A 27,557-nucleotide genomic window follows, 5' to 3' on the forward strand; every position below is an offset into this window, starting at 1 on the left:
GTCAAAAACAGAACAGTCTGTAGTAATCTGTAACTAACACAAACTTCTGGAACTCAAAAAAATCTACCAAAATAGGACGACCTAGACAATTTGTTTATTGCTCTACTGCAATTGGAATCAGTATTTTATCACATTCTGGTGATTTTTAACAATTGTTTTTGTGAACAGAAAGTTTCTGGAATTTTCAGCAAGATCAAATAACTATCATCCAAGAAGATCCTATAGGTTTGTTGCATTTTTCTGTGTTCATATGAATTAGTTATGAATTTTCAAAGTTTTGGTCAAACGGTCAAAGGGCATTCGAGGGACCTCGACGGAAAAAGTAAGGGCAAAACTGAGCAAGTTCGAAAAGTAAGGGCAAAACCCGTGGGTAGGAACCAACTAGGGGTAAAAATGCAATTGTCCCATAATAAAGCCCATTAAACATCCAAAACAGAAGATAATATAGCATGGAACAATCAAAAATTATAGATACGTTGGAGACGTATCATCGACTACATGACACTTCACCATATCTGGGCCTAAGGGAATGCATTGTGGAGTAGCAATTAGATGATGGGTTGCGAGAGTGACAGAAGCTTAAACCCCAGTTTATGCGCTATTCCGTAAGGGACCGATTGGATCCAAAAGTTTAATGCTATGGCTAGAATTTATTCTTAATACTTTTCTCGTAGTTGCGGATGCTTGCGGGAGGGCTAATCATAAGTAGGAGGTTTGTTCAAGTAAGAACAACACCTAAGCACCGGTCCACCCACATATCAAATTATCAAAGTAGCGAACACAAATCGAACCAACATGATGAAAGTGACTAGATGAAAATCCCGTGTACGTACCCTCAAGAACGCTTTGCTTATCATAAGAGACCATTTTGGCCTGTCCTTTGCCTCAAAAGGATTGGGCTACCTTGCTGCACTTTTGTTACTATTATTGTTACTTGCTCGTTACAAATTATCTTGCTATCAAACTACTCCGCTACTTACAATTTCAGCACTTGCAGACATTACCTTACGGAAAACTACTTGTCATTTCCTTCTGCTCCTCGTTGGTTCGACACTCTTACTTATCGAAAAGAGCTACAATTGATCCTCTATACTTGTGGGTTATCAGCATCGCAGCCCCAAACTTTAAGAAATGACAGCTTAGGTTTCTTGCTAAACCATACTTCATATGGTGCCGTCTCAACGGATTTAGATGGTGTCCTATTTAACGTGAATGCAGCCGTCTCTAAAGCATAACCCCAAAATGATAGCGGTAAATCGGTAAGAGACATCATAGATCGCACCATATCTAATAAAGTACGGTTACGACGTTCAGACACACCATTACGCTGTGGTGTTCCAGGTGGCTTGACTTGCGAAACTATTCCACATTGTTTCAAATGAAGATCAAACTCATAACTCAAATATTCACCTCCACGATCAGATCGTAGAAACTTTATTTTCTTGTTACGATAATTTTCCATTTCACTCTGAAATTCTTTGAACTTTTCAAATGTTTCAGACTTATGTTTCATTAAGTAGATATACCCATATCTGCTCAAATCATCTATGAAGGTCAGAAAATAACGATACCCACCGCAAGCCTCAACACTCATCGGACCGCATACATCAGTATGTATTTTTTCCAATAAGTCAGTGGCTCGCTCCATTGTTCCGGAGAACGGAGTCTTAGTCATCTTGCCCATGAGGCATGGTTCGCAAGCATCAAGTGATTCCAAAAGCCCATCAGCATGGAGTTTCTTCATGCGCTTTACACCAATATGACCTAAACGGCAGTGCCACAAATAAGTTGCACTATCATTATTAACTTTGCATCTTTTGGCTTCAATATTATGAACATGTGTATCACTACAATCGAGATTCAACAAAAATAGACCACTCATCAAGGGTGCATGACCATAAAAGATATTACTCATATAAATAGCACAACCATTATTATCTAATTTAAATGAATAACCGTCTCGCATCAAACAAGATCCAGATATAATGTTCATCTCAACGCTGGCACCAAATAACAATTATTCAGGTCTAAAACTAATCCCAACGGTAGATGTAGAGGTAGCGTGCCGACGGCGATCAGATCGACTTTGGAACCATTTCCCACATGCATCGTCACCTCGTCCTTAGACAATTTTTGTTTAATCTGTAGCCCCTGTTTCGAGTTGCAAATATGAGCAACAGAACCAGTATCAAATACCCAGGCACTACTATGAGCATTAGTAAGGTACATCAATAACATGTATATCAAATATACCTTTCACTTTGCCATCCTTCTTATCCGCCAAATACTTGGGGCAGTTCCGCTTCCAGTGACCAGTCCCTTTGCAGTAGAAGCACTCAGTCTAAGGCTTAGGTCCAGTCTTGGGCTTCTTCCCTTGAGCAGCAACTTGCTTTCTGTTCTTCTTGAAGTTCCCCTTCTTCCCTTTGCCCTTTTTCTTGAAACTAGTGGTCTTATTAACCATCAACACTTGATGCTCCTTCTTGATTTCTACCTCCGCAGCCTTTAGCATCGCGAAGAGCTCGGGAATTGTCTTTTCCATCCCTTGCATATTATAGTTTATCATGAAGCCTTTATAGCTTGTTGGCAGTGATTGAAGTACTCTGTCAATGACACTATAATCAGGAAGATTTAACTCCCAGCTGAGTCAAGTGGTTATGATACCCAGACATTTTGAGTATATGTTCACTGACAGAACTATTCTCCTCCATCTTGCAGCTATATAACTTGTTGGAGACTTCATATCTCTCAACTCGGGCATTTGCTTGGAATATTAACTTCAACTCCTGGAACATCTCATATGCTCCATGACGTTCAAAACGTGTTTGAAGTCCCTATTCTAAGCCGTAAAGCATGGCGCACTGAACTATCGAGTAGTCATCTGCTTTGCTCTGCCAGACGTTCATAACGTCCGCAGTTTCTCCTGCAGCGGGCCTTCCACCTAGCGGTGCTTCCAGGACGTAATTCTTCTGTGCAGCAATAAGGATAATCCTCAAGTTATGGACCCAGTCCATGTAGTTGCTACCATTATCTTTCAACTTAGCTTTCTCTAGGAACACATTAAAATTCAAGGGAACGGTAACACGGGCCATTGATCTACAACAACATAGACATGCAAAAACTATCAAGTACTAAGTTCATGATAAACTAAAGTTCAATTAATCATATTACTTAAGAACTCCCACTTAGATAGACATCCCTCTAGTCATCTAAATGATCACGTGATCCATATCAACTAAACCATGTCCGATCATCACGTGAGATGGAGTAGTTTTCAATGGTGAACATCACTATGTTGATCATATCTACTATATGATTCACGTTCGACCTTTCGGTCTTAGTGTTCCGAGGCCATATCTGCATATGCTAGGCTCGTCAAGTTTAACCCGACTATTCTGCATGTGCAAAATTGGCTTGCACCCGTTGTATGTGAACGTACATCTTATCACACCCGATCATCACGTGGTGTCTCGGCACGACGAACTGTAGCAATGGTGCATACTCAGGGAAAATACTTCTACCTTGAAATTTAGTGAGGGGTCATCTTATAATGCTACCGTCGTACTAAGAAAAATAAGATGCATAAAGGATAAATATCACATGCAATCAAAATATGTGACATGATATGGTCATCATCATCTTGTGCCTTTGATCTCCCTCTCCAAAGCATCGTCATGATCTCCATCGTCACCGGCTTGACACCTTGATCTCCATCGCAGCATCGTTGTTGTCTCGCCAACTATTGCTTCTACGACTATCGCTATCGCTTAGTGATAAAGTAAAGCAATTACATGGCGGTTGCATTTCATATAATAAAGCGACAACCATAAGGCTCCTGCCAGTTGCCGATAACTTTTACAAAACATGATCATCTCATACAACAATTTATATCTCATCACGTCTTGACCATATCACATCACAACATGCCCTGCAAAAACAAGTTAGACGTCCTCTACTTTGTTGTTGCAAGTTTTACGTGACTGCTACGGGCTTCTAGAAAGAACCGTTCTTACCTACGCATCACAAACCACAAAGATTTTTTGTCAAGTGTGCTGTTTTAACCTTCAACAAGGACCGGCCTTAGTCAAACTCGATTCAACTAAAGTTGGAGAAACAGACACCCGCCAGCCACCTGTGTGCGATGCACGTCGGTAGAACCAGTCTCATGAACGCGGTCATGTAATGTCGGTCCAGGCCGCTTCATCCAACAATACTGCCGAATCAAAGTAAGACGTTGGTGGTAAGCAGTATGACTATTATCGCCCACAACTCATTATGTTCTACTCGTGCATATCACCTACGCATAGACCTGGCTCTGATACCACTGTTGGCAAACATGGTAATTCAAAAAAAATTCTATGATCATGCAAGATCTATCTAGGAGATGCATAGCAACCAAAGGAGGGAGTGTGTCCACGTACCCTCGTAGACCGAAAGCGGAAGCGTTTAGTTAACACAGTTGATGTAGTCGAACGTCTTCATGATCCAACCGATCCAAGTACCGAACGTACGTCACCTCCGTGTTCAGCACACGTTCAGCACGATGACGTCTCTCGAGCTCTTGGTCTAGTAGAGGATCGAGGGAGAGTTCCATCAGCATGGCGGCGTGGCGACGGTGTTGGTCATGTGATCCGCGCAGGGCTTCACCTAAGCACTACGACAATATGACCGAGGTGGTAAACTGTGGAGGGGGGCACCGCACACGGCTAAGAAACAACTATTGTTCCTTTGGGGTCCCCCCTGCCCACGTATATAAAGGAGGGGAGAGGAGGAGGCCAGCCCAAGGGGGGCGCGCCAAGAGGGGGGAGTCCTACTAGGACTCCGTTCCTAGTAGGATTCGGCCCCCCTCCTTCCTTCCAACGGAGAGGGGAAAGGGGAAAGGAGGGAGAGGGAGAAGGAGAAGGAAAGGGGGGCCGCTCCCCCCACCCCTTCTCCAATTCGGATTGGGCTTGGGGGGGGCACCTCGTGTGGCAGCCTCCCTCTCTCCACTATGGCCCAATAGGCCCATTAACTTTCCCGGGGGGTTCCGGTAACCTCCCGGTACTCCGAAAAATCCCCGATCTTCTTCGAAACCATTCTGGTGTCGGTATATAACCTTCCAATATATCAATCTTTACCTCTTGACCATTTTGAGACTCCTCGTCATGTCTATGATCTCATCTGGGACTCCGAACGAACTTCGGTCACCAAAACACATAACTCATAATACAAATCGTCATCGAACGTTAAGCGTGCGGACCCTACGGGTTCGAGAACTATGTAGACATGATCGAGACACATCTCCGGTCAATAACCAATAGCGGAACCTGGATGCTCATATTGGCTCCTACATATTCTACGAAGATCTTTATCGGTCAAACCGCATAACAACATACGTCATTCCCTTTGTCATCGGTATGTTACTTGCCCGAGATTCGATCGTCGGTATCATCATACCTAATTCAATCTTGTTACCGGCAAGTCTCTTTACTCGTTCCATAATGCATCATCCCATAACTAACTCATTAGTCACATTGCTTGCAAGGCTTATAGTGATGTGCATTACCGAGAGGGACCAAAGATACCTCTCCGATACACGGAGTGAAAAATCCTAATCTTGATCTATGCCAACTCAACAAACACCTTCAGAGACACCTGTAGAGCATCTTTATAATCACCCAGTTACGTTGTGACGTTTGATAGCACACAAAGTGTTCCTCCGGTATTTGGGAGTTGCATAATCTCATAGCCAGAGGAATATGTATAAGTCATGAAGAAAGCAATAGCAATAAAACTAAACGATCATTATGCTAAGCAAACGGATGGGTCTTGTCCATCACACCATTCTTTAATGATGTGACCCCGTTGATCAAGTGACAACACATGTCTATGGTCAGCAAACATAACCATCTTTGATTAACGAGCTACTCAAGTAGAGGCATACTAGGGACACTCTATTTGTCTATGTATCCACACATGTACTAAGTTTTCGGTTAATACAATTCTAGCATGAATAATAAACATTTATCATTATATAAGGAAATATAAATAACAACTTTATTATTGTCTCTAGGGCATATTTCCTTCAGGATTCAACGTCAAACGGGCTAAACCTGTAATTGAGCTTGTTGCTGGAAACTAGTTGAGCGCATGTTTATATCAACGTACTCCGACTCCCATACTCCCATGGGTGAAGCAATGATTGTTTGCTTTGTTCAAAAACCGCATGAAAACATTGTGAAGTTGGAAATACCTTTGTTTATACATATTTTCATTAATAGGCTGATAAATGAGCTCGAGGAAGTTATCAACAGTCTAACATGTAATGGATCCTAGGAATGGAGAAGATCGGTTTGTAGGGTCTTCCTCCATCGTTATCAGCAACGTAATGGATCCTACTACTCTCAAAGTTGTAGCGTGCCACTATTGCGTCTGATCTTGATCTTACACCGCAGAACCTTTACATCACATTGGCCTCAAAGCAACTTGTGATTGACATTGCATTTGATGCAGGATCGGTACAGAGCTATAGTGAAGGAAATCAAGGCTATGCCATCTAGTTCTGCGAATTGCAAATTCGTCTTGAGCGTCAAACTCAAGGCCCATAATCTAGCCAAGTTCTCTCATTCTTTAGATCGTGGAACCCACGTCTCGCTTGCCCAACCCCGTGATCATCTTGGTATTTCCATCTGGTTAAACCCTGATCAATAAAGCTTGGCTGATTATTATACTAAAAAAAGCTGAATACTTATGGTTTATCGTTAAAGTGTCCAAAAAAGTTGAAAAATTGTGGTCAATTGCCAAGTTGTCATAAAACTTATTGTTCCACCTAAATAATCCCCTTAATTTCCTTCCGAAAAGATTGTTCGAAGTTCTGAGGGGTCCTTTCGAGGCTGGCGTTGCCGAGCAAGAGGGAAAAGAACATATGCAATCCATGCTTGAAGCTAAAGCTTTCCCTGTCCACGAGCATATCACCCTATTCACCTGCCGAAGAAAAGAATTCCTGGCCCAGTGCAAGGAGAGGAGAGGAGATCCGTCCCTTGCTCAGCGCGAAAGCAGCAGACCCCGAGCAAAGGCATACCGGCTGGCTTACTCGCAAAGAAACGGCAGAATATCTGTGGCTTCTTCGTGTGCGTCTCTTAGCTGCGCGCCGACCTTTCCACCAGAGGAATGCATTTCGGTGGCGCTTATATATGCCGCCGATCACCACGCCGTGATAGCACCCCACGACCGGAGCGGCATAGCAAAGGGAGCGAGCAGAGCACACGAGCACGTACGGCGCATCCATCCCGTGTTCAGCAGCTAGCAATAGCATGGCGAGCGGGGGCATCAAGACGATGGCCTCGGGCCTCCTGTTCCTGAACCTCATCATGTACGTCGTCGTCGCCGTCATCGCCGGCTGGGCCGTCAACTACAGCATCGAAGACAGCGCCCACTCACGTAAGCCCGTCGCGCGCAAGCACCACATGCATGTGTGCGTGTGTCGCATCGACTACAGTATGTTTGATTTGCTGAGCCGTTGATGCAGTGAGGGGCGCGTCGCCGCCGGTGCGCCTGTTCCCGATCTACTTCCCGATGGGCAACCTGGCGACGGGGTTCTTCATCATCTTCGCGCTCCTGGCCAGCGCAGTCGGCATCTCCACCTCGCTCACCGGCCTGCGCGACGTCACCGAGGGCTACCCCGCCAGCATGATGTCGGCCGCCGCCTCCGCCGTCGTCTCCTGGACCCTCACCCTCCTCGCCATGGGACTGGCGTGCAAGGAGATCAGCATCGGCTGGAGGCCCCCGAGCCTGGTAATTAAGCACCAGTAAATCAATGGAGAATCTGTCGTATCCCTCCTGTGCTTGTGTGACCTAGCTAACGCGGCTCATCTGTGTGTGCAGCGCGCGCTGGAGACGTTCACGATCATCCTGGCGGGGACGCAGCTGCTCTGCGTCGGGTCGCTCCACGCCGGGGCCAACGCGGCCATCGAGCAGACGCCCATGGGTGTCAGAGCAAGGGTCTGATCGGTCGACGCAGGCCGGCCGTCGATGCAGTGTGGTCTATTTGAAGGTGCATCATCATCATCATCTTGGCAAGGAGAATTATTGGTTTGCGTGTGCGTGCGTGTGATGTGAATATGCGGATTATATATGCTACCGTGTCGGCGTTCTCAGGGTGTGTGTGCGCTTGCGGTGAAATTGTCTCCGGCCCGGTGGGGGTGACAATCACATAATATGTCGAGTAGTATTATTCTCTAATTTGTGGGACTCTTGCATTCTGCACAAAATCTGGCAAATATATAACGTTGTTCATGCAAAATCTGGCAAACATTACTAATTCTGGGCTCCATTTATACAACAGCGTATTGAACGATTGAACGGTACGCAACTGGGTCGCTGAATAGAGACAGATGAAGCAGAGCTTTCACAAATTCAGAAGCGGCTCTGTTTTTTTTTTTTGAGGAACACAAGCAGCTCTGTTTTTTTAGACAAAGAAGCAGCTCTGCTTGCGTTGGACACCCACGACCACGAGTTCGCTCGCCCAAATGTGGTTACATCAGACGGAGGCCCAAAACGCCAACAAACGTGACGACCCGCATCAACTGACGGGCGGGCAAGGCTTCTGGCGCGGGAGTTTCACCGCAGCCGGGCACGCGAGCCCTCGGCGATACAGCAGCTCGGTCATGACGCGGTAACCATGCTGCGTGAGGTGGATGCCGTCCCAGTTGGGACGCCTGCTTGGGTCCGCGCACACCGTCGTCCCCGGCGCGCCGCACAGCCTGTTGTTGTCAAAGTTATACTCCCTGCCGCCCGCGCCGCAGCACGCCCTACGCAGGGCCGCGCCGCCCTCGAAGCCGAGCCGCGGCGCGTGGCCGAGGATCTCGAGGTAGGCGGCGAAGTAATCGGCGTAGGCCACCTTCGCGTCCGGGTACGACCGCCGCAGCTCCCCGATGGCGCGGCGCAGGCGCTCGTTGTGCGCGCGCGCCAGGACGTTGAAGGAGACAAGGCAGCCGTCGCCGTCGCGCGGCGATGTGGAGCTCGATGCCGTCGCCGCGCTCAGGTAGCTCGGCAAGCACCCGATGGGGAAGTTGCCCGGGATGACCATTCTCGTGGCGCCCATGTCCAGCACCTCCTTGGCTGCATCTGCTATGGATTGCACGACCTCGGGTACGAGTGAGAGAGCGTGTGCCAAGCTCTCCGCGCTGCGGGTGGCATTGCTGATCGGGTCGTATCTACCGTTCGTCCGCCGGGGCTGTAGGAAGACGTAGTTGTAGTCGTTTCCGCCGATCTCCCCCAGCATCACCAGTGAACTCGCTAGTTTTTTCCGTATCTCTGCGATACAAAGTTAACCTTTTTGCATCAGCTTAATTTGTGCTTTGGTGGCAAGTTAATTAGCATGATGAGAAGGTGAAGGGCAGTAACGCGCTACCTCGAGGGGAGTAGGTGGTGGAGCTCATGAACTTCTTGAACCATCTGAGCTGGACTCCAAGGGAGCTGTTGGTGTGGGGGACGGTGATCCCCCTGTTGGCCAGTGCCGTCGTGCTGAGCGCGGTGGCTCCGGCGACCGCGAAGTTGACGCCGTGCGTGAAATCCGCTCTCCTGTCGAGGTATGGGTTCAGCAGCGGGAGGCCGAGATCTTTAGCTGCACAACCACAAATGCTCACTCGTTCAAAGATCGATATTAAAGAGCAAGCGTGCATCTCATTTCTTGAAGAACAAATGGACATGTACCAAGGAAGTCGATCATGAGGAAGCCGTCGGAGCAACGGCCGGTGGGGCGGCCGACGGTGACGCCGTAGGGAAGGCCCGTGGTGTAACGCAGTATTCCGGTGTCGCCTTCCCGGAGGAGGTTCCCCGTGTCCGAGATGGAGTCCCCGAAGTTGTAGATGGCCGTGATGCCGCCCACCGTTGCCTCCGAAGGCGAGACCTGCGGCGGCGGTGGCGGCGCTGCGACGCCGGTGCCCGCGAGGAGCAGCACCATGAGTAGGCGGCGTGCTAGAGCAAGAGCCATGGATTATTTGTCCTCTTCGTACCCCAAGAACGAGCTGATCCCTACATATATACACGAGTGCGGTACGCAAAGCTAGTGTGCATGTCCCTCTGTCCTCACAGAAATACACAGATACAGTTGGTAGCTATGAGCATTTGGAACGGCAGCGCCAGCAGCCGGTGCAATAAGTCGCTCACACCAAGCCCCTTGACCCGCTGATGAATTTTTGTTGTTACTAGCACACATGCCCGTGCTTTGCAACGGGATAATAAAATTGCATGCCTCTAGCTCATTATAAGAATGGATCAAGACCCCCACATGTCCGTATTCTCTTGTATTGGCACGTGCCCACAATTTCTTTCAATTATAATTACCATCATATTCTTTTTTATTGGCACATGGAAGTCAATAAGTTATGCTGTCCTTTATTTTGAACAAGCCAACTTACCTCGATGTGCCGGATGCGGAGCAAGCCCAGTATGGGAGTGATCGAACTCACGACCACAAAGACAAGACCACATGTCGCTAGCCACTCAAATAAACGCGTCCTGTTAACCAATGGTCAGCGTGAATATTAAAGAATATAATGCAACGTCGAAATTTTTTTTTTGAACTTTTCAAAAACTGATAACTATGTACTGCCAAATATACTTGTCAACGTGAACATTTTCCAAATTACGAACATATGCTTTTTTGAAAATTCCATACATTTTTGGACAAAGCAAGAATAAAAAACTTGAATGGAACATTTCCTGAAATTCACAAATATTTCTTAAAAACATGAACCTTTTATAAAACTACGAACATTTTTTAAGTTGTGAACAATTTTTAAAAATAGGAACATGTTTTGAAGATTCAGAAGAGTTTTAGTAATTTTTTTCTTTAATGAAAAAACTATTTCCAATTTTTGAACATGTCGCGAAAACAAAAATATTTTTCGAATTTGGAACATTTTTTAAATGCATTTTTTCCAAATATTGTTTTTTTAAAATACAGTCATTTTTTAACAAAAGGGAATATTTTTTAAATTTGAATTTTTTTGGCACAACCAAAAAATCCACACAATTTTTATAATAGGAACACATTTATGTAATTCGTATTTTTTTATGAATTTATTAATAAGAAATTGCGAACATTTTTCGAATATTTTGAATTTCAGAAAAAAGTAAAAAATAGACTTAGAATGGGAAAAATAAAAAAGAAATAGGAAACAAAATGAGAACAAAACAGAAAAAGAAAAATGGAAACAGAACACAAGCATATTTTTCGAATTAGGAACATTTTTAAAATGCATGTTTCTAATTATTGATTTTTTTAAAAATGCAGTCATTTTTGAAAAAATGGGAACATTTTCTAAATTTTGAAATTTTTTTGGCACAACAAAAAAATCCAAACATTTTTTATAATAGGAACACATTTATGTAATTCGTAATTTTTTATGAATTTTTGAATAAAAATGAAATTGCGAGCATTTTTGAAGATTTTGAATTTGAGAGAAAAAGGTAAAAAATAGACTTAGGATCAGAAAAATATAAAAGAAATAGAAAACAAAAAGAGAACGGAACAGAAAAAGAAAAATGGAAACAGAACACAAGCATAAATGGGCCGCTGAGTTTTGGGCGCCCTGTGCGTACCTGAAACTATTTACTACCTTGAGCGGGAAATAGGATTTTTTATTGCTATATGGCAGAAAAAATGGGCTGACTTTACGGGGCCATAGTGTGCACGGCCCATGTACGAAATTCTGCACAAATTGTTTTTCGTTTGGTAATAGACGAACATAGAAAGTTTAGTACCACCTCGGATAGAAAAATAATAATCTATTTGCGGTGAACGGATGAAAAATCGGAGAAACACACCTTGCTTTATTAGTAGGTATAGATATAGATATAGATTTCTCACGTGCGGCGCATATGCATGCTTTTTTTCCTTTTGAATTTTTTCGCACGCAGTTTTAATGAATACATGACCATGCATTGGATGGTCAGAGGGACAGTGGTATCCTCAGCCCACCAGGGTTCAAGTCCTGGTGCCCGCATTATTCCTGGATTTATTTCAGGATTTTCGGCGATGCGATTTTAGTGGGAGGAGACGTTCTCGTCGACTACGAGGCGTCTACGGTGACTTCGTAAATCTCAAGATGATATGCCGGCTTAGTCTGTCGAAGGTGCTCATAATGATAGAGTGTGCGTGTGTGTGCGTTCATAGAGGTAAATGTATGCACATATGTTTGAGCGCTCGCGTCTGTACTATGTTAAAATAAAACCTACTATAAAAAGTAAAACAGTCAAACAACTCCTCAACATACAATTTTTTAAAAAGAATATAACACTCAATATTAAATGAAACTTAAATCTATCTATCTATTATATACTTATATATTTATAAGACAAGAGACAAATGAGCTATCACGTTTGTTCAGATATGCTATATTATTAGCACCGCCTCTTCCTCCTCCTAAAAAAAAGTAGCTAGGGTTTCTGCCTCTCGCTGGCTCCAACGCAGGTTTGCCTCGTCTCCGGTGGCCCTAGGGCCATGGAGGCGCGGTGGATCCTGCCAAGGGCCGGCGGGAGGGCTTCGTTTTTAGTCGTTCCTTCTAGTTTTATTAGGGTTTGTGTTCTGCTCAGGAAGGCGAAACGGCGGCGGCTTCCTGAAGATGGAATAAAGGTCTCTCCGCCTAGCCCTCGTTCCAGTGGTGCGTCTAGCATCGTTGGTGGGCGTGTGGAGGTGTGTCTCCGGCGGATCTATCTTTGGTGGATTTGCTCGGATCTCGTTGGTGTTCGTCTACGTTCATTTGTCTTCGGATTGGATCCTTCCGATCTACGTTATTCTTCATCTGCGGCGGTTGCTGTTCTGGTGCGCTGGTCCTATGGGGTCTTAGCACGACGACTTTCCGACTGTCTACTACAACAAGTTGTGCCCGACTCCGACGATAGAGAGGCGATGACGGGCGGGCGCCTTTGACTCGCTTCAGTGCTTGTAGTCGTCGCTAGGTGATCTACGAATCTGGATATAATTTTTTATTATTTTTGGTATTCGTTGTACTGCCTTGATTGAAAATGAATAGATCGGAAAATTTCCCGCAAAAAAAGCACCACTTGATCAAAATAATAAAGGTTGAGATTTAATGTTTTTAAATTAACATGTTAGCACGTAATATGTACCTACGTATTGGACATTGGAATGTCACGTGTATGCATGTATAAGGGAACTAGAATTGGAATAGGATACAAAAGCATGTAGTTGTTGAAAATAATAGACTAGAAAATTACATGCAACAATAACCAACATATCGTCCCAAAAGAAAAGAAAATATCTGTGTGCATATTGGGTCTATCATCAAACAGGTACTCCTATATATTAAATCATGTGTGTTGGCAAACTAACCTGTGGTTGGATGGTTAGAGGGACTGTGATATCACCAGTCCACCAGGGTTTAAGTCTTGGTGCTCACATTTATTCCTGGATTATTTCAGGATTTCCGGCGATGCACATTCAGTGGGAGGAGACTTTGTAAATTTCAAGATGGTATGCCGGCTCAGTCTTTCGGAGATGCTGATAGGGGTAGGGTGTGCGTATGTGCATTCATAGGGGTGATTGTATACACGTGTATATGAGCGCTTGTGTCTGTACTGTGTTAAGAAAAATCATGTGTGTTGAATAGGAAGTATAGAGCCATAATCCATTACGCTGCCTACATGCAATAAACGTATACTAGATGGATCCCTAAACAATATATTACTAGATGAAGATCCACATATACTAGGAAAGTTCAATAACCCAGATCCATGTATAGAATACATAAGAAAATACATGTGATCCAGGAATTAGCGTGGTTCGAAAGAGAAGGGTTCCTCGATCTGATAGCATGAGAATGGGCTAAAGATTCAGGAGGGAGGTCGAATGTTGAACGATGACAGAACAAGATAAGGCACCTACGAAGTTTCTTACGTGGGTGGGCCAAGCATTTGAGATATATAAGGTCGAAAAGGACAGGCTCCTTGTACTTATTCAATCCCTAGATTTAAAAGCCGAGTCCTCCATTCTAGATACCAGGGAGTTGGAAACTAAAGTGGAGGCGGAAATGAGACTGAAAGAACTGCTTTGAGAGGAGGAATTGAAGTGGGCACTGTGAGCTAAAGTCCGCAAAATCGTCCAAGGGGATGATAACACTCAATTCTTTCATATGATTGCGAATGGCAAGCACCGAAAGAAGAGAATATTCCAGCTTGAGCAGGATGAAGGTACGATTTTAGGACAGGAAAACCTAAAACTTTACATCACCAATTACTATAAGCAGCTGTTTGGGCCTCCGGAGGATAATTTTGTATCCTTGGATGAGTCCAGGGTTGAGGATGTCCCTCAACTTGCCGCTGTTGAGAATGATATTTTGACCGCTCCATTTTCGGCGAAAGAGGTGTTTGAAGCAATTTCACAAATGAAGAATAATAAAGCTCCAGGGCCGGATGGTTTCCCAGCGGAGTTTTATAAAAAATGCTGGCATTGCTTCCTAAGAAAACAGAGGCCTTGCGAATTGAGCAGTTCAGGCCGATCTGTCTTCTTAATGTCAGCTTCAAAATTTTCACCAAGGTTGGGACTAATAGGCTTACGCAGATTACGCATTCTGTGGTGCAGCGGTCCCAGACTGCTTTCATGCCGGATAGAAACATCCTAGAAGGGGTTGTGGTCCTACATGAAACACTCCATGAAATCCACACGAAAAAACTAGATGGGGTAGTTTTCAAAGTGGATTTTGAGAAAGCGTACGATAAGGTCAAATGGCCATTCCTTCAACAGGCCTTGCTATGAATCAGGCTTGGAGAAACCAGGTAGAATCTTTCACGCAAAAAGTGAGTGTTGGAATTAAAGTGAATGATGACATAGGTCATTACTTCCAGACACACAAAGGTTTGAGGCAAGGAGATCTGATGTCACCTATTCTGTTCAACATAGTGGTAGATATGTTGACAATTCTAATAGGAAGGGCTAAGGATGCTGGCCAGGTAGGTGGCCTCGTTCCGCAGTTAGTTGACGGAGGAGTGTCCATCCTACAGTACACTGATGATACTATCATCTTCATGGAGCATGACTTGGCAAAAGCAAGGAATATGAAGCTGGTGTTATGCTTGTTTGAACATTTGACCGGGTTAAAGATTAACTTTCATAAAAGCAAATTGTTCTGCTTTGGAAGAGCTAAAGACGAACAAGACGCTTACAAACAATTGTTCGGGTGCGAATTGGGGGCTTTACCCTTCACGTACTTGGGTATACCAATCCACCATCGCAAGCTTACAAATAATGAATGGAAGTGCATTGAGGATCGATTTGAGAAAAACTAAGCTGCTGGAAGGGCAAGCTTATGTTATACGGAGGCTGACTCATTCTTATTAACTCGGTTCTCACGAGTACGCCTATGTTTCTCTTGTGCTTTTTTGAGGTACCAGTTGGAGTCCGAAAAAGGCTTGATTTCTATCGATCGCGCTTCTTCTGGCAGAGCGATGAACTCAAACGAAAGTACAGACTTGCTAAATGGGACATCATTTGTAGGCCGAAATACCAAGGGGGCCTCGGTATTGAAAATTTAGAGGTGAAGAACAAATGTCTTCTCAGCAAGTGGCTGTATAAGCTATCTGTAGAGAAGGATGCCACATGGGCTCAGATTCTCCATAATAAGTACCTTCAATAAAAAACCTTGTCCCAGGTGACGGTGAGGCCGACTGACTCACCTTTTTGGAAAGGACTGATGAGAGTAAAATCAGTCTTTTTCAATAGGACAAAGTTTATAGTTGGAAATGGTACTACCACAAGATTCTGGGAGGATACGTGGATAGGGGAGACGCCCCTTGCAATCCAATATCCTTCTCTCTATAGTATTGTTCAGCGAAGAGACGCTTACGTTGCAACAGTACTACAATCCATTCCTCTCAATATTCAATTTAGGAGGACGCTAGTGGGAAACCGTTGGGAAGCCTGGCTCCATCTCGTGAGAAGATTGATGGATGTTCAGCTATCTCAACAGCCTGATCAGTTGTGCTGGAAACTAACTAAGAAGGGAGAGTTTTCGGTTAAATCCATGTATTTGGATGTTGTCAACTCTAGCTCTATTCCTTCTTCGAAACATGTTTGGAAAGTCAAAGTACCTTTAAAAATTAAAGTGTTGATGTGGTTTGTCCATAAACAAGTCATTTTAACTAAGGATAATTTGGCAAAACGCAACTAGATAGGATCTACAAGATGTAGTTTCTGTGATAGTGATGAATCCATCAAACACCTCTTTCTTGACTGTCCTTTGGCAAAAAAATTGTGGCGGTCGGTTCACATAGCATTTAATATTACTCCTCCGAATACTATCAACACATTATCTGGGACGTGGCTAGACGGGATAGATTCAGAAATAGCGAGACACATCCGTGTAGGAGTATGTGCTTTATTATGGGTAGTCTGGAACTGCAGATACGATTTGGTTAACAGAACAACAAATATTCATTTCTTGCAGGTTATTTTCCGAGCCACTGCACTGATCCGTATGTGGTCGCTACTCACTCCGACGGAGGCCAGGGAGCGTATGGTTACTAGATCTATCCGATGGGAGACGGTAGCACGGGCTATCTTCAACCGGTTTGGATGGCGGTCATGTAATAGAATAGGCATTTAGTGTTCCTATCTCTTTTTATGCCGGCCGGTTGTGGCTTTCCTGTATTTTGTTAGCTCTTTGTGAGCCTTTTTTCGTTCTTTTCGGAGACCTGAAGACTTATGTTGAACCTTTTGCTTATTAATAATATGGCCGTATGCATCGTTCTGATGCAGAGGCCGGGGATCAACCCCCTTTTCGAAAAAAAACATGTGATCCATATAAGTAGCCTCGGCTCATCTCTGCCTGAAATTTCACTCGAGCCCGTAGCATTGTCTATGCCAGCGTCGCGGACGGCAGCAAGGAAAGGACTACGACGCTCCAAAGGAACTGTTATGAAAGAAGGCCATGACCCTGCCGAGGAAGTGCAAGATCTCCTGCGAGAGGGACGGAGACCTCAGCAACCTTGATGCACTTCGCTCCCGGCGACAACACCCTCTCAGATTGACCATAGTGGGAGTAACTTCAAGAGTAACATCAGGTGCAACTCAGCAAATTTACCTATGTGGCAATGCGTTAATGAGGAGAGAGGTAAATTGAGTAACTTAGCTAGTTTTTTAAAGAGACAAGAGCTTTACCTTTTCATTAATTAAGGAGTTAGAGGGTACTCCATCCGTTGTATAATATTTGAAGTTCTGGGTTTGCCCTAGGTCAAACATTTTTAAGTTGAACCAAGTATATAAAAGAATTATGCTAATATCTACAACATCAAATCAGTCTCATTAATTCATCATAAAGTATATTTTTATACTATATCTATAGTTGATATTGTATTTGTTGATACATTTTAAGTTTAACCAAGTCTATAAAAAATTATGCCAATATCTCCAACATCAAATTAGTATCATTAACTCATCATAAAATATATTTTTATACTATATCTATAGTATTATTGTAATTGTTGATACATTTTCCTATAAACTTGGTTAAATTTAAAGATGTTTGACTTAGGACAAACCTAGAACTTTAAGTATTTTGAAACAAAGACAATACGAAAAAAGCACCCCAAAGGTAGAGAGGTAAACACCAGAAGAAAAATCACCCCAAAAAATAACACCTGTTCTCTCGACATTAAGTTACTCAAATGTTTGGTGCCCGCCGTCACCCACAAGACTTCACCTCATCGTTGATCTGCGAGAAATGGTCAAGGGAGGAGTCTCAACGTCCCAAAATACATTCACATTCGTGTCATTCCAAACTTGCATGGCAAGAGATTAGCAAGGCAAGGGATCCGAGGCGAGGACGTCGCGCAAGGAAGGGTGCACAAGATTGATCCACCAATCATGAATACTGTTGGGGTTTGTTTGGAGCTGAGGGTGGGATGTCATAGGCCTACCAATTTATCCCGCTGACCAAACTCCGATGATGTTTTGCACTTGAAGAGTATGTGTCACGTCCGGATTTTTGAGATAATAGTTTCCCAAAAAAAAGGCCTTTGTGCCCACCAGCCCCAGGATTACTGTTAGCTCATGAGGCACCAACTTGATACAAGAATTCCAAGCAGGGTACAAAAATATGTAGTACAAGACCATTGAGGCCTAGGAGTACAACACTGGGTTTCTAATGATAGAGGGCGGAAGCGGTTGGATACATCTGCGTCTATGGGACTCCATTTCCCACAAGAACAGCTGACCAGGATAACTCCTATCTTCGCGAGGCTGCAAATGTCAACACGTAGGTTCCGAGGTTGTCACCGCGATGCTTATCTCCAAGCAAGGAATCTGGCCAAGACAATAGCCAGGGACAAGCCAGTGAGTACGTTTGAATGTACTCGCAAACATTAAGAACAAGGGTATAATATATCAAACATGCTCCGGATTAATTAGGTGATCACACGTCTGTCATGAAATATACGAAAAACCATGATGCACACATGTGGTTAAAAAAAATACTCCAAAGTAAAATACTGGGTGCCAAACGAGGGTCTGAATGACTCCTCGAGAGGAAACTGCAAGAATAGTAATACTGGTGCCAAACGAGGGTCTGAATGACTCCTCGAGAGGAAACTGCAAGAATAATAATGCCGCAGTCGGGCGTCGGGGCGACACCACATAAAGGGCTTATATTTAAAGTAAGAAACAAAAACACGCCACAGTCGGACGTCTGCGCGACGTCACATAAAGGGCTTATAAAAGATAAAAGAACAACAAGCATGCCGCAGTCGGGCGTCTAAGCGACACCACAGAAAGGGCTTATAAGAGAATCATCACAGTGAATATCCAGGAGGTAGAACCATCCCAGGGGTACTAAAAAAAATACATAATGTAAATGGTTAGTCCAAAATAATAAAGATCACAATCCATATGTGCCACAATCATAAACAATATTTAGTTCAGTCGTTTCTCCATCCGAAAACCGATAATTTGGTCTAGTCAAGCCGTATCTCCATCCGAATACCGTTACTATGATCCAGTTAGCCGTGTCTCCATCCGAAAACCGTCACTGAGTTCTAGCTAATTCGTTCTCCATCCGGATACCGTTACTAGATTCAACTCAGACTGTGGTCCTTACTCAAGAACATGACTATCCAACAGGATATATCCTCTGCAGAGGGAGTACAATTTTTTTCCATGAGTAACGGGTTTACTTAGTCCATCGGGACTAATTCCGTCTACGGTCTTTTAATTGAAAACACACCTGACCTACACACACCAGCTTAACTCACCGGTGTCTGGAATCACCCACGACACCTGCCAAGCAAAACTCTAAGTGGGGAGGATACAACCTCGACGTAGCATGGGATCAAATTTCTATTCGCGCGCTCTAAGGGGGTGCCCCCCCTCTCGGTCCCAACCGGAAACACCCATGCCCCCGGACCAGGTGGCCTGCCTACCGGATGCACCCGGTATCTTCCACCATGGCCTCTCTGTACGGTGTGTGCTTTGGTAAGGGGTTGACAACCTACTGAACCATACCCCGTCTACGACAGGGACAAGTGGTGGTACCAACAAATAAGGAAGCTACTGATCAAGACTCGATCTACGACCGACTCAGGTGGTCCAAGTATCCTCCAACAATATTACCATTTATGAAATAAATCACCACTCCTCAAGCCTCACCATGCCATACCGGACATACTCGTCTCGACGAGGGACTAGGGACAAGCTCGTGTCTACCCAAGACCACGACTTTCCCGGCTTCCTTCCGGTATGCATGTGGAGCTCACGAGGATGATCCAAATCACTAGTGTATCCATTGCTGACCACAAAACAACTCCAAAGTGTACTCATGTACGAGACTATATCGATACATAAAGCTAACGCATACCCCAAGTCAAAAGGTGTTGTGATCGTATCAGAACACCACAACAAAATATTATGCCAGAGTTCAGAAATGCTTGCCTTCAAGAGTATGCAAAGGATGCACTTTTTGGAAGCTTTCCCTTTTCTCCAAAATCCTATTTTGCAAAATATCCAAATAACAAATATTTCAAACACAGTACCAAAAGTTGTCTCAAATATTTTTGAAATAAATCTTAAAATAAACGAGATGAAATTTGAGAGAGGTAGGAAAAAGAATCAACTCACTTGGAGTTTTATTTTAAAAGTTATAGCTGGTCAAAGTCTGGTCAAACTCTGTTTTTTTAAATAAAACCAGAAAAGAAAACGTTTCGAGGGGAATACGCTTTCGTAGCAGAGGAAACGTACTCGGTGTTTTGCGCTATCACTTAACCAGAGAGGGCGGACGCGCGGGTCACTGACAGTGGGTCCAGAGGGCCCACTGGTCAGGTTTGACCGTTCTTTCCTCCCTCCTCTTTCCCTCTGCCCGAACGGCGGCGGCCTCCGGCGATCGCCGTCGACGAACGGTGGCTCTTCACGGGTACCCGAGGGCGGGGATGGAACGGCCAGACTGGGGCGGTCCCCTTGGTGGTCGCTGGGTCGTCGGAGGTGGAAGGAATCGCCGGCGGCGAGCTCCGCGGCGGAGGGGGCTACGGTGGTGAAGTGGTTTTTGTGCTCCGGTGGTCTCCGACCGAAGTTGGGTAGTTGGGCAGCTCCTCAAGGACTAGGGGAAACTACTGGTGGCGCTGGTTGGGCGAAAGAGTGGCTGGCTGCGACGAATTTCACCGGCGCTTGGCGGCGGCCGAACCGGCCGAAGTTGGGGAAGAGAGCCTCTCCGGGCCAAACCACTGCCTGGGGAGCTCTAGAGGGAAGGTTGGAGGTCGCCTGAGTGCTCGGAGGGGCTCGGGGTTCCCTTTTATAGCGTGACGGGGCTGGCTCCGCGGCGGTGGATAAGATCGACGACGGGTCGCCGTTGCTGTAGTTGCAGGGCGTCGTGGCGGCGACGAACGCGTGCCGACGAGCATGAGGATAAGCACGGGCTGCTTCCTGGGGCAGCTGGCGCGCTGGTGTGGTTTGGGCGGTGCCGAACATGGCAGAGGCCGCTGCCGACGCCGGCGTGCCGCCAAGTGCTCTGCCAGCGGCGCTGCAGGGCGCCAGAGCTGGCGTGGAGGGGGAAGCGAGCTACTGCGCGGTTCAGCGGTGGAGCAGGGGCCAGGGACGGGTCGTGTCGAGTGCGGCAGTGCGGCGCGGCGACTTAGTGCGCGCGCGTGCAAAACGTGCGCTCTGGGCGCGTCCAGAGCACGCACGGCATCTGCTCGACGAAATGCCAGGGCGGTCTAGAGCGCGAGGGTGGAGCTGGCAAATAACAGGACTAGGATAGGGGCAACTAGGAGCTCAAAGGACAAGGTGGCTGGGTCATTGGAGTATGTCCACAGTGCAAACTAGAAAACATGCCTCAAGCTGACTGTGCATACCAAGTGTTCGACAGAATGCCAAGAGCACTTAGGAAACTCTTGGAGTGGCCAAAGTCTCCAGATTAGGGTCTCTTTAGATGCAGGAGATGGTGGTAAGATCACTTGGGCAAAACCAGAAACTTGTTAGTGCAAGTTTTGCAAAACTCCAGTTTTGGACAGAAAGAAAAAAGGGTTTAAAGCATGCACTTAAAAATCCCTAATGAGTCCACTCTCTTGGACTTATGGGTTTTGAAGGGAGGGCTACAAGTAGGAAAAAGCTCAGGGTTACTAGAGCAAGGAAAAATAAGGTTGCAGTACAAATCACCAAATTGGACCAGAATGCAAAAGAGGTTGATCCACTCAAATTTTTCAAAGAACATCACTGGGTTTTTGCTTGAAGATGAATTGTATGCATCCACTGACATCTCCAAACACTTGGAAGAATTTTTAAAGAAATATTTAAATGGGTTGTAGCGCAAAAGTGCCTACTGGACCAGATTGGAAAAGTTGGTGTAGAGCTCAAAATCTCCAATGGCCAAAAGGTGTTTTTGCACAAAAGTGGTGTGGAAACATCACATGACATCCCCAAATTTTGATGGAAATTTTAAATGCATTTTTCAAGTGGTTGTAGTGCAAAACAGGCTCAAAATGCAAAAGAAATCCTTTTATAAGAATAAGGCTCTGAGAACACAATTCTTGCAAATTTAAAACCACTGAGAAAGAATTTGTTTTATCATAGAGAGTATTCAAGTCCAACAATACTCTTTGAAGGTTTTTCCACTTGAAGTAAAATTCACAATAACAAAAGGGTAAATCTTGACAAATGGAAAAGTTTTATTTCCTGGCAACATTTTAATAGATAAAACAAGGCCAAAATTTTGGGGTGTCACAACACTACCCCCCTTAAGAAAAATCTCGTCCTCGAGATTTGTTAAAAGCTGTTTTGAACAAGAACTGTTTTGAAATAAATTTGTTTTTATCAAAGAAATCCTTCAATTGCACAAAAACAAAACGGTCAGTGAGAGGGCAATAAGTGGTGTAAAACCACAGTGTGTTACACTGGCGTAGTGTGGAAAAATCCACGGTTAGGGAAAACGAGATATTTCTACGCAGATACAGTAATTTAGAATAAATTCTAAATTACCAAAATACGCTGGTCGCACCCGAGAGCACAGTGCTCTCTTTGGCTGACAGGTGGACCCAGGGCCCACTGTCGGCCTCTTCTCCTACCTCTGGCCCTCTCTTCTCTCTCGCGTGCTCTCCCGCGCTTCCTCCACCGGCGATGCCTAGCTCGTAGGGCATCGAGGCCGTATCGTGGTAGTGCGCGGCGTGCTAGCTGCCGGTGCAGCGTGTACTCACCTCACGGGCCAGGGCGCTGTCGGCACTGCTCGCGGACTCGCCTCCGAACACCGGCGGTCGAGCGACGAGTGGCGCTGGTGGACCTCGCCCACCGTACACCGATCTCGGGCTATAAAACGATCGCGGTGCTCCTCTCTTCTTCCTCACACCTGGCCTCGTTCCTACTCCTCCTTCTTTCTCCTCCATTGCTGCTAGCAGGAGCTCGAGCCGAGGCTCTAATGGCGGAGGCAATGCCGGACTGGTATGTGGCCCTGGTGTGTGGAGGCTTGGCGGTGCTGCTGGGGTTCTCCGTGCTCCTGTGCGCGATGATCCTGGATGATCATCGTGATGCTGCCGCACGAGTGTTAGCTCTTCGCGGTGGCGGCGATCACGTGGATTAGGCGCGGCCTCGGGGCTGACTGCCGTCGGTGTGCTGGGGCAGCTCGCGCTCGAATGAACACTCACAAATCTCTCTTACTGAGACTGTGGTGTCCTCGAGTGTGGTTAGACAGGCGCAAAAATGTGCTCAAGGATTTGTGATAGTGCTTGAGGTCGAGTGGTGGCTGCTGAGAGTTTGCTGTTACGGTGTTGCGCGAATAAAAAAATCTATGTCATGAAAATACATACGCAGCAGTGACTCGGGGAAAGAAATCTCCTCGAAAACATGTAGCGAGAGAAAAAAATAATTAAAACAAAACTAACAGCAGTAAAACTGTTCACATAACAGGAACTAAAGAAAATCGGATCCGTCGCACAAAATTTTACGAACATGCTGTAACACATAAATACAAGTACTGGGGAAATAAATACATCGGAGGCGTTTACAAAGAAAACGGCAAAAAGACAGGGTCCTGAGAAAACGCCTCTGGCACTGGGGCACACTCCTCTTCTATCGGGGGAAGCAGGTTGACCAGCTGATGAATGCGCCCTTCTTGGTCAGGCCTCAGGGGTCTGCCAATAGCGATCCGAGGATTTAAATCAGCGAGGCTCTGGAGGTAACCCATTACCCGCTGAGTTAAACGCTCCTGAGCGATAACGTACTGGGCAAGGTTGGCCAGTACTGGATCTCTCTCAATGCGCCCACCGGGAAAAGATGCAACTTCTCCGGGTGCTGCGCGACTCGGAAAATAATAGTATCCTCGCTCGCTGGCATAGGGCACTGCGAATCGAAGACGAGTGAGCGCCTCGTACGCAGTAGCTTCTATAGCCATATGCGGAGTCGGCATGGATTTCCCCACGAAGGAGACTTCCGTTGGGTCTTGGTTTGGGTACGCGGGAGGGATGTGCACCACTGCCCAATATTTCGAGGTGGAAGGTGTGATCCTCGATTTGAGCAACTCGTACTGGGGTGGGTGGGTGGCACTCATAGTACTGTAGGTAAAGTCCCACAATAATTTAACAAAACTGCCGGGGGTTGCGTCTGGGGTTCTCAGATAAATACTGGGGGTTGACATGGCAAGGAATGGCTGTGAGTGCTGCGCACAAAGGTGAGGGGTGCTCGGCAAGGTCACGAAGTGGCCTTTATATAGCACCGGGGCTGGGTTATCTACCGGGGTGAAGGGTAACTGGCTGCCGATCCTGTTCTCGGGTCAAAACCACAGATATACATATCACATAAATGTGACGTATTACTGTGGGTGCTGACGGGGTTGGTCTTGGTAGCTGTGCCCGAAAATTAAAAATGCATCTGTACGGTAACGTACACATGCATAGCTACTACTCCAAAACTAGGAGCGTTCGAGCAGACCGCATGTAATAAAAGCAATACAAGACCACATCATTACAAAGCGTAGGAAAACTAAGGCTCGATACAACTCGAGCGACTTAGTCTACTTCGTTAATGTCTAAGTGGGCTGGCCTTGCGGACGCCGGTGCTTCACCACGGTTCTCACCGTCGGGATTTGCTGGCTGAGGCTGAGGGGCTGCAGGGTCGGGGAAATGGTGATGACCATCGCGGGGGTTGTTGGCCACAATCCCGTTGGAATGGGTTCCCAAAAGGCGACGAAGCGCTTCTGGGGTCACCAAAGCACTCTGGTTGAGGGCTGGCGCGGACCTCAAAGGATCGATCGGGTGTCCGAACAGCATGACTGGGTTGTCGGCGTCGGGCTCCGCTTCTCTTCTCGCCAGGGCTCAGCGAACCAGTTCTCCACGAGCTGCGATCAGATCAAGGGTGACCTGATCGAATAGTTGCTCTAGCGTGCTTACATAGCGCACCAGATGTAACAGCGCAGGATCTGTCTCGTGGTCTCCGTTGGCAACCTGGGGCGGCCTACCATACTCGTCACGACTGGGGTAGTAGTAGAACGAGCGACAGTTAACTCTGGGCGACAAGTGCCGGAGTTGAACTATAGCTTCTCGGGCTGCCAGTTGGATGGCTTGTGGCTCAAAGGAAGTTGTCCTTCCAGTGAACCTGTAGGGGCGTTCTGGCGACAGACCCCTACCGTAGATGTGCACAGTGGCCCAGTACTGACGGCTCTCACCGTACATGGGTCCCTGGTACACAACATACTCAGGAGGCTCTTCTAACGCATAGGCACGGCGGGTGAGGTTTGCGAGCACGGTCACAAAACCTCCAAGGTTGGTCGCTGTGGTCTCATTGTGAACAATGGGACCAGGCATCGTGGCTTGGTTTGGGGGAAAGAGGCTGTGCTGTGCTGTGTTTGAGGCTAGCGTGCCCTTTTTATAGGGAAAGGGGACGGAGTCTTCCTCCGCACGCTTGCGATAGAGACTGGTTGGGTGTTGGTCACTGGCGCGTGATCGACGGGCTAGGCTGATAGATTGGGCACCGTCCGCCGCAAGGCGTCGGGTCACTGTGGGGCTATCTTACGCGAGAAGCTTGGCCGGGACTAGGTTAAGGTCTGATGGTTTGGTTAACCTAGGTTTATTGACCTGGCTAAGATAGGATTAGCCAATGGTCAGCCTGGCTCTGATACCAAGTCTGTCACGTCCGGATTTTTGAGATAATAGTTTCCCAAAAAAACGGCCTTTGTGTCCACCAGCCCCAGGATTACTGTTAGCTGATGAGGCACCAACTTGATACAAGAATTCCAAGGAGGGTACAAAAATATGTAGTACAAGACCATTGAGGCCTAGGAGTACAACATTGGGTTTCTAATGATAGAGGGCGGAAGCGGTTGGATACATCTGCGTCTATGGGACTCCATTTCCCACAAGAACAGCTGACCAGGATAACTCCTATCTTCGCGAGGCTGCAAATGTCAACACGTAGGTTCCGAGGTTGTCATCGCGATGCTTATCTCCAAGCAAGGAATCTGGCCAAGACAATAGCCAGGGACAAGCCAGTGAGTACGTTTGAATGTACTCGCAAACATTAAAAACACGGGTATAATATATCAAACATGCTCCGGATTAATTAGGTGATCACACGTCTGTCACGAAATATACGAAAAACCATGATGCACACATGTGGTTAAAAAAATACTCCAAAGTAAAATACTGGGCGCCAAATGAGGGTCTGAATGACTGCTCGAGAGGAAACTGCAAGAATAGTAATACTGGTGCCAAACGAGGGTCTGAATGACTCCTCGAGAGGAAACTGCAAGAATAATAATGCCGCAGTCGGGCGTCGGGGCGACACCACATAAAGGGCTTATATTTAAAGTAAGAAACAAAAACACACCACAGTCGGACGTCTGCGCGGCGTCACATAAAGGGCTTATAAAAGATAAAAGAACAACAAGCATGCCGCAGTCGGGCGTCTGAGCGACACCACAGAAAGGGCTTATAAGAGAATCATCACAGTGAATATCCAGGAGGTAGAACCATCCCAGGGATACTAAAAAAAACATAATGTAAATGGTTAGTCCAAAATAATAAAGATCACAATCCATATGTTCCACAATCATAAACAATATTTAGTTCAGTCGTTTCTCCATCCGAAAACCGATAATTTGGTCTAGTCAAGCCGTATCTCCATCCGAATACCGTTACTATGATCCAGTTAGCCGTGTCTCCATCCGAAAACCGTCACTGTGTTCTAGCTAATTCGTTCTCCATCCGGATACCGTTACTAGATTCAACTCAGACTGTGGTCCTTACTCAAGAACATGACTATCCAACAGGATATATCCTCTGCAGAGGGAGTACAATTTTTTTTCCACGAGTAACGGGTTTACTTAGTCCATCGGGACTAATTCTGTCTACGGTCTTTTAATTGAAAACACGCCTGACCTGCACACACCAGCTTAACTCACCGGTGTCTGGAATCACCCACGACACCTGCCAAGCAAAACTCTAAGTGGGGAGGCTACAACCTCGACGTAGCATGGGATCAAATTTCTATTCGCGCGCTCTAAGGGGGTGCCCCCCCTCTCGGTCCCAACCGGAAACACCCATGCCCCCGGACCAGGTGGCCTGCCTACCGGATGCACCCGGTATCTTCCACCATGGCCTCTCTGTACGGTGTGTGCTTTGATAAGGGGTTGACAACCTACTGAACCATACCCCGTCTACGACAGGGACAAGTGGTGGTACCAACAAATAAGGAAGCTACTGATCAAGACTCGATCTACGACCGACTCAGGTAGTCCAAGTATCCTCCAACAATATTACCATTTATGAAATAAATCACCACTCCTCAAGCCTCACCATGCCATACCGGACATACTCGTCTCGACGAGGGACTAGGGACAAGCTCGTGTCTACCCAAGACCATGACTTTCCCGGCTTCCTTCCGGTATGCATGTGGAGCTCACGAGGATGATCCAAATCACTAGTGTATCCATTGCTGACCACAAAACAACTCCAAAGTGTACTCATGTACGAGACTATATCGATACATAAAGCTAACGCATACCCCAAGTCAAAAGGTGTTGTGATCGTATCAGAACACCACAACAAAATATTATGCCAGAGTTCAGAAATGCTTGCCTTCAAGAGTATGCAAA

At 46.0% G+C, this 27,557-nt stretch overlaps 2 protein-coding genes across 2 annotated transcripts; one reads left to right on the plus strand and one right to left on the minus strand.

Moving 5' to 3' along the window:
• The first annotated feature begins 7,104 nt into the window (after positions 1-7,104).
• On the plus strand, positions 7,105-8,015 carry LOC109778303 (membrane protein PM19L). The gene is made up of 3 exons (XM_020336859.4): positions 7,105-7,416; positions 7,505-7,770; positions 7,861-8,015. The coding sequence occupies exons 1-3, from the start codon at positions 7,290-7,292 to the stop codon at positions 7,981-7,983; spliced, it is 516 nt and encodes a 171-aa protein (XP_020192448.1). The 5' UTR covers positions 7,105-7,289; the 3' UTR covers positions 7,984-8,015.
• A 249-nt stretch (positions 8,016-8,264) lies between these two features.
• Positions 8,265-10,018, minus strand: LOC109778302 (GDSL esterase/lipase At5g45910-like). The gene is made up of 3 exons (XM_020336858.4): positions 9,691-10,018; positions 9,389-9,601; positions 8,265-9,291 (listed from the first exon to the last, which is right to left on the minus strand). Exons 1-3 carry the CDS (start codon positions 9,968-9,970, stop codon positions 8,558-8,560), a joined length of 1,227 nt encoding a protein of 408 aa, XP_020192447.1. The 5' UTR covers positions 9,971-10,018; the 3' UTR covers positions 8,265-8,557.
• Positions 10,019-27,557: the final 17,539 nt, after the last annotated feature.

This window comes from Aegilops tauschii, chromosome 1 (assembly GCF_002575655.3).
Source record: "Aegilops tauschii subsp. strangulata cultivar AL8/78 chromosome 1, Aet v6.0, whole genome shotgun sequence".
Classification (NCBI taxonomy): Eukaryota; Viridiplantae; Streptophyta; class Magnoliopsida; order Poales; family Poaceae; genus Aegilops; species Aegilops tauschii.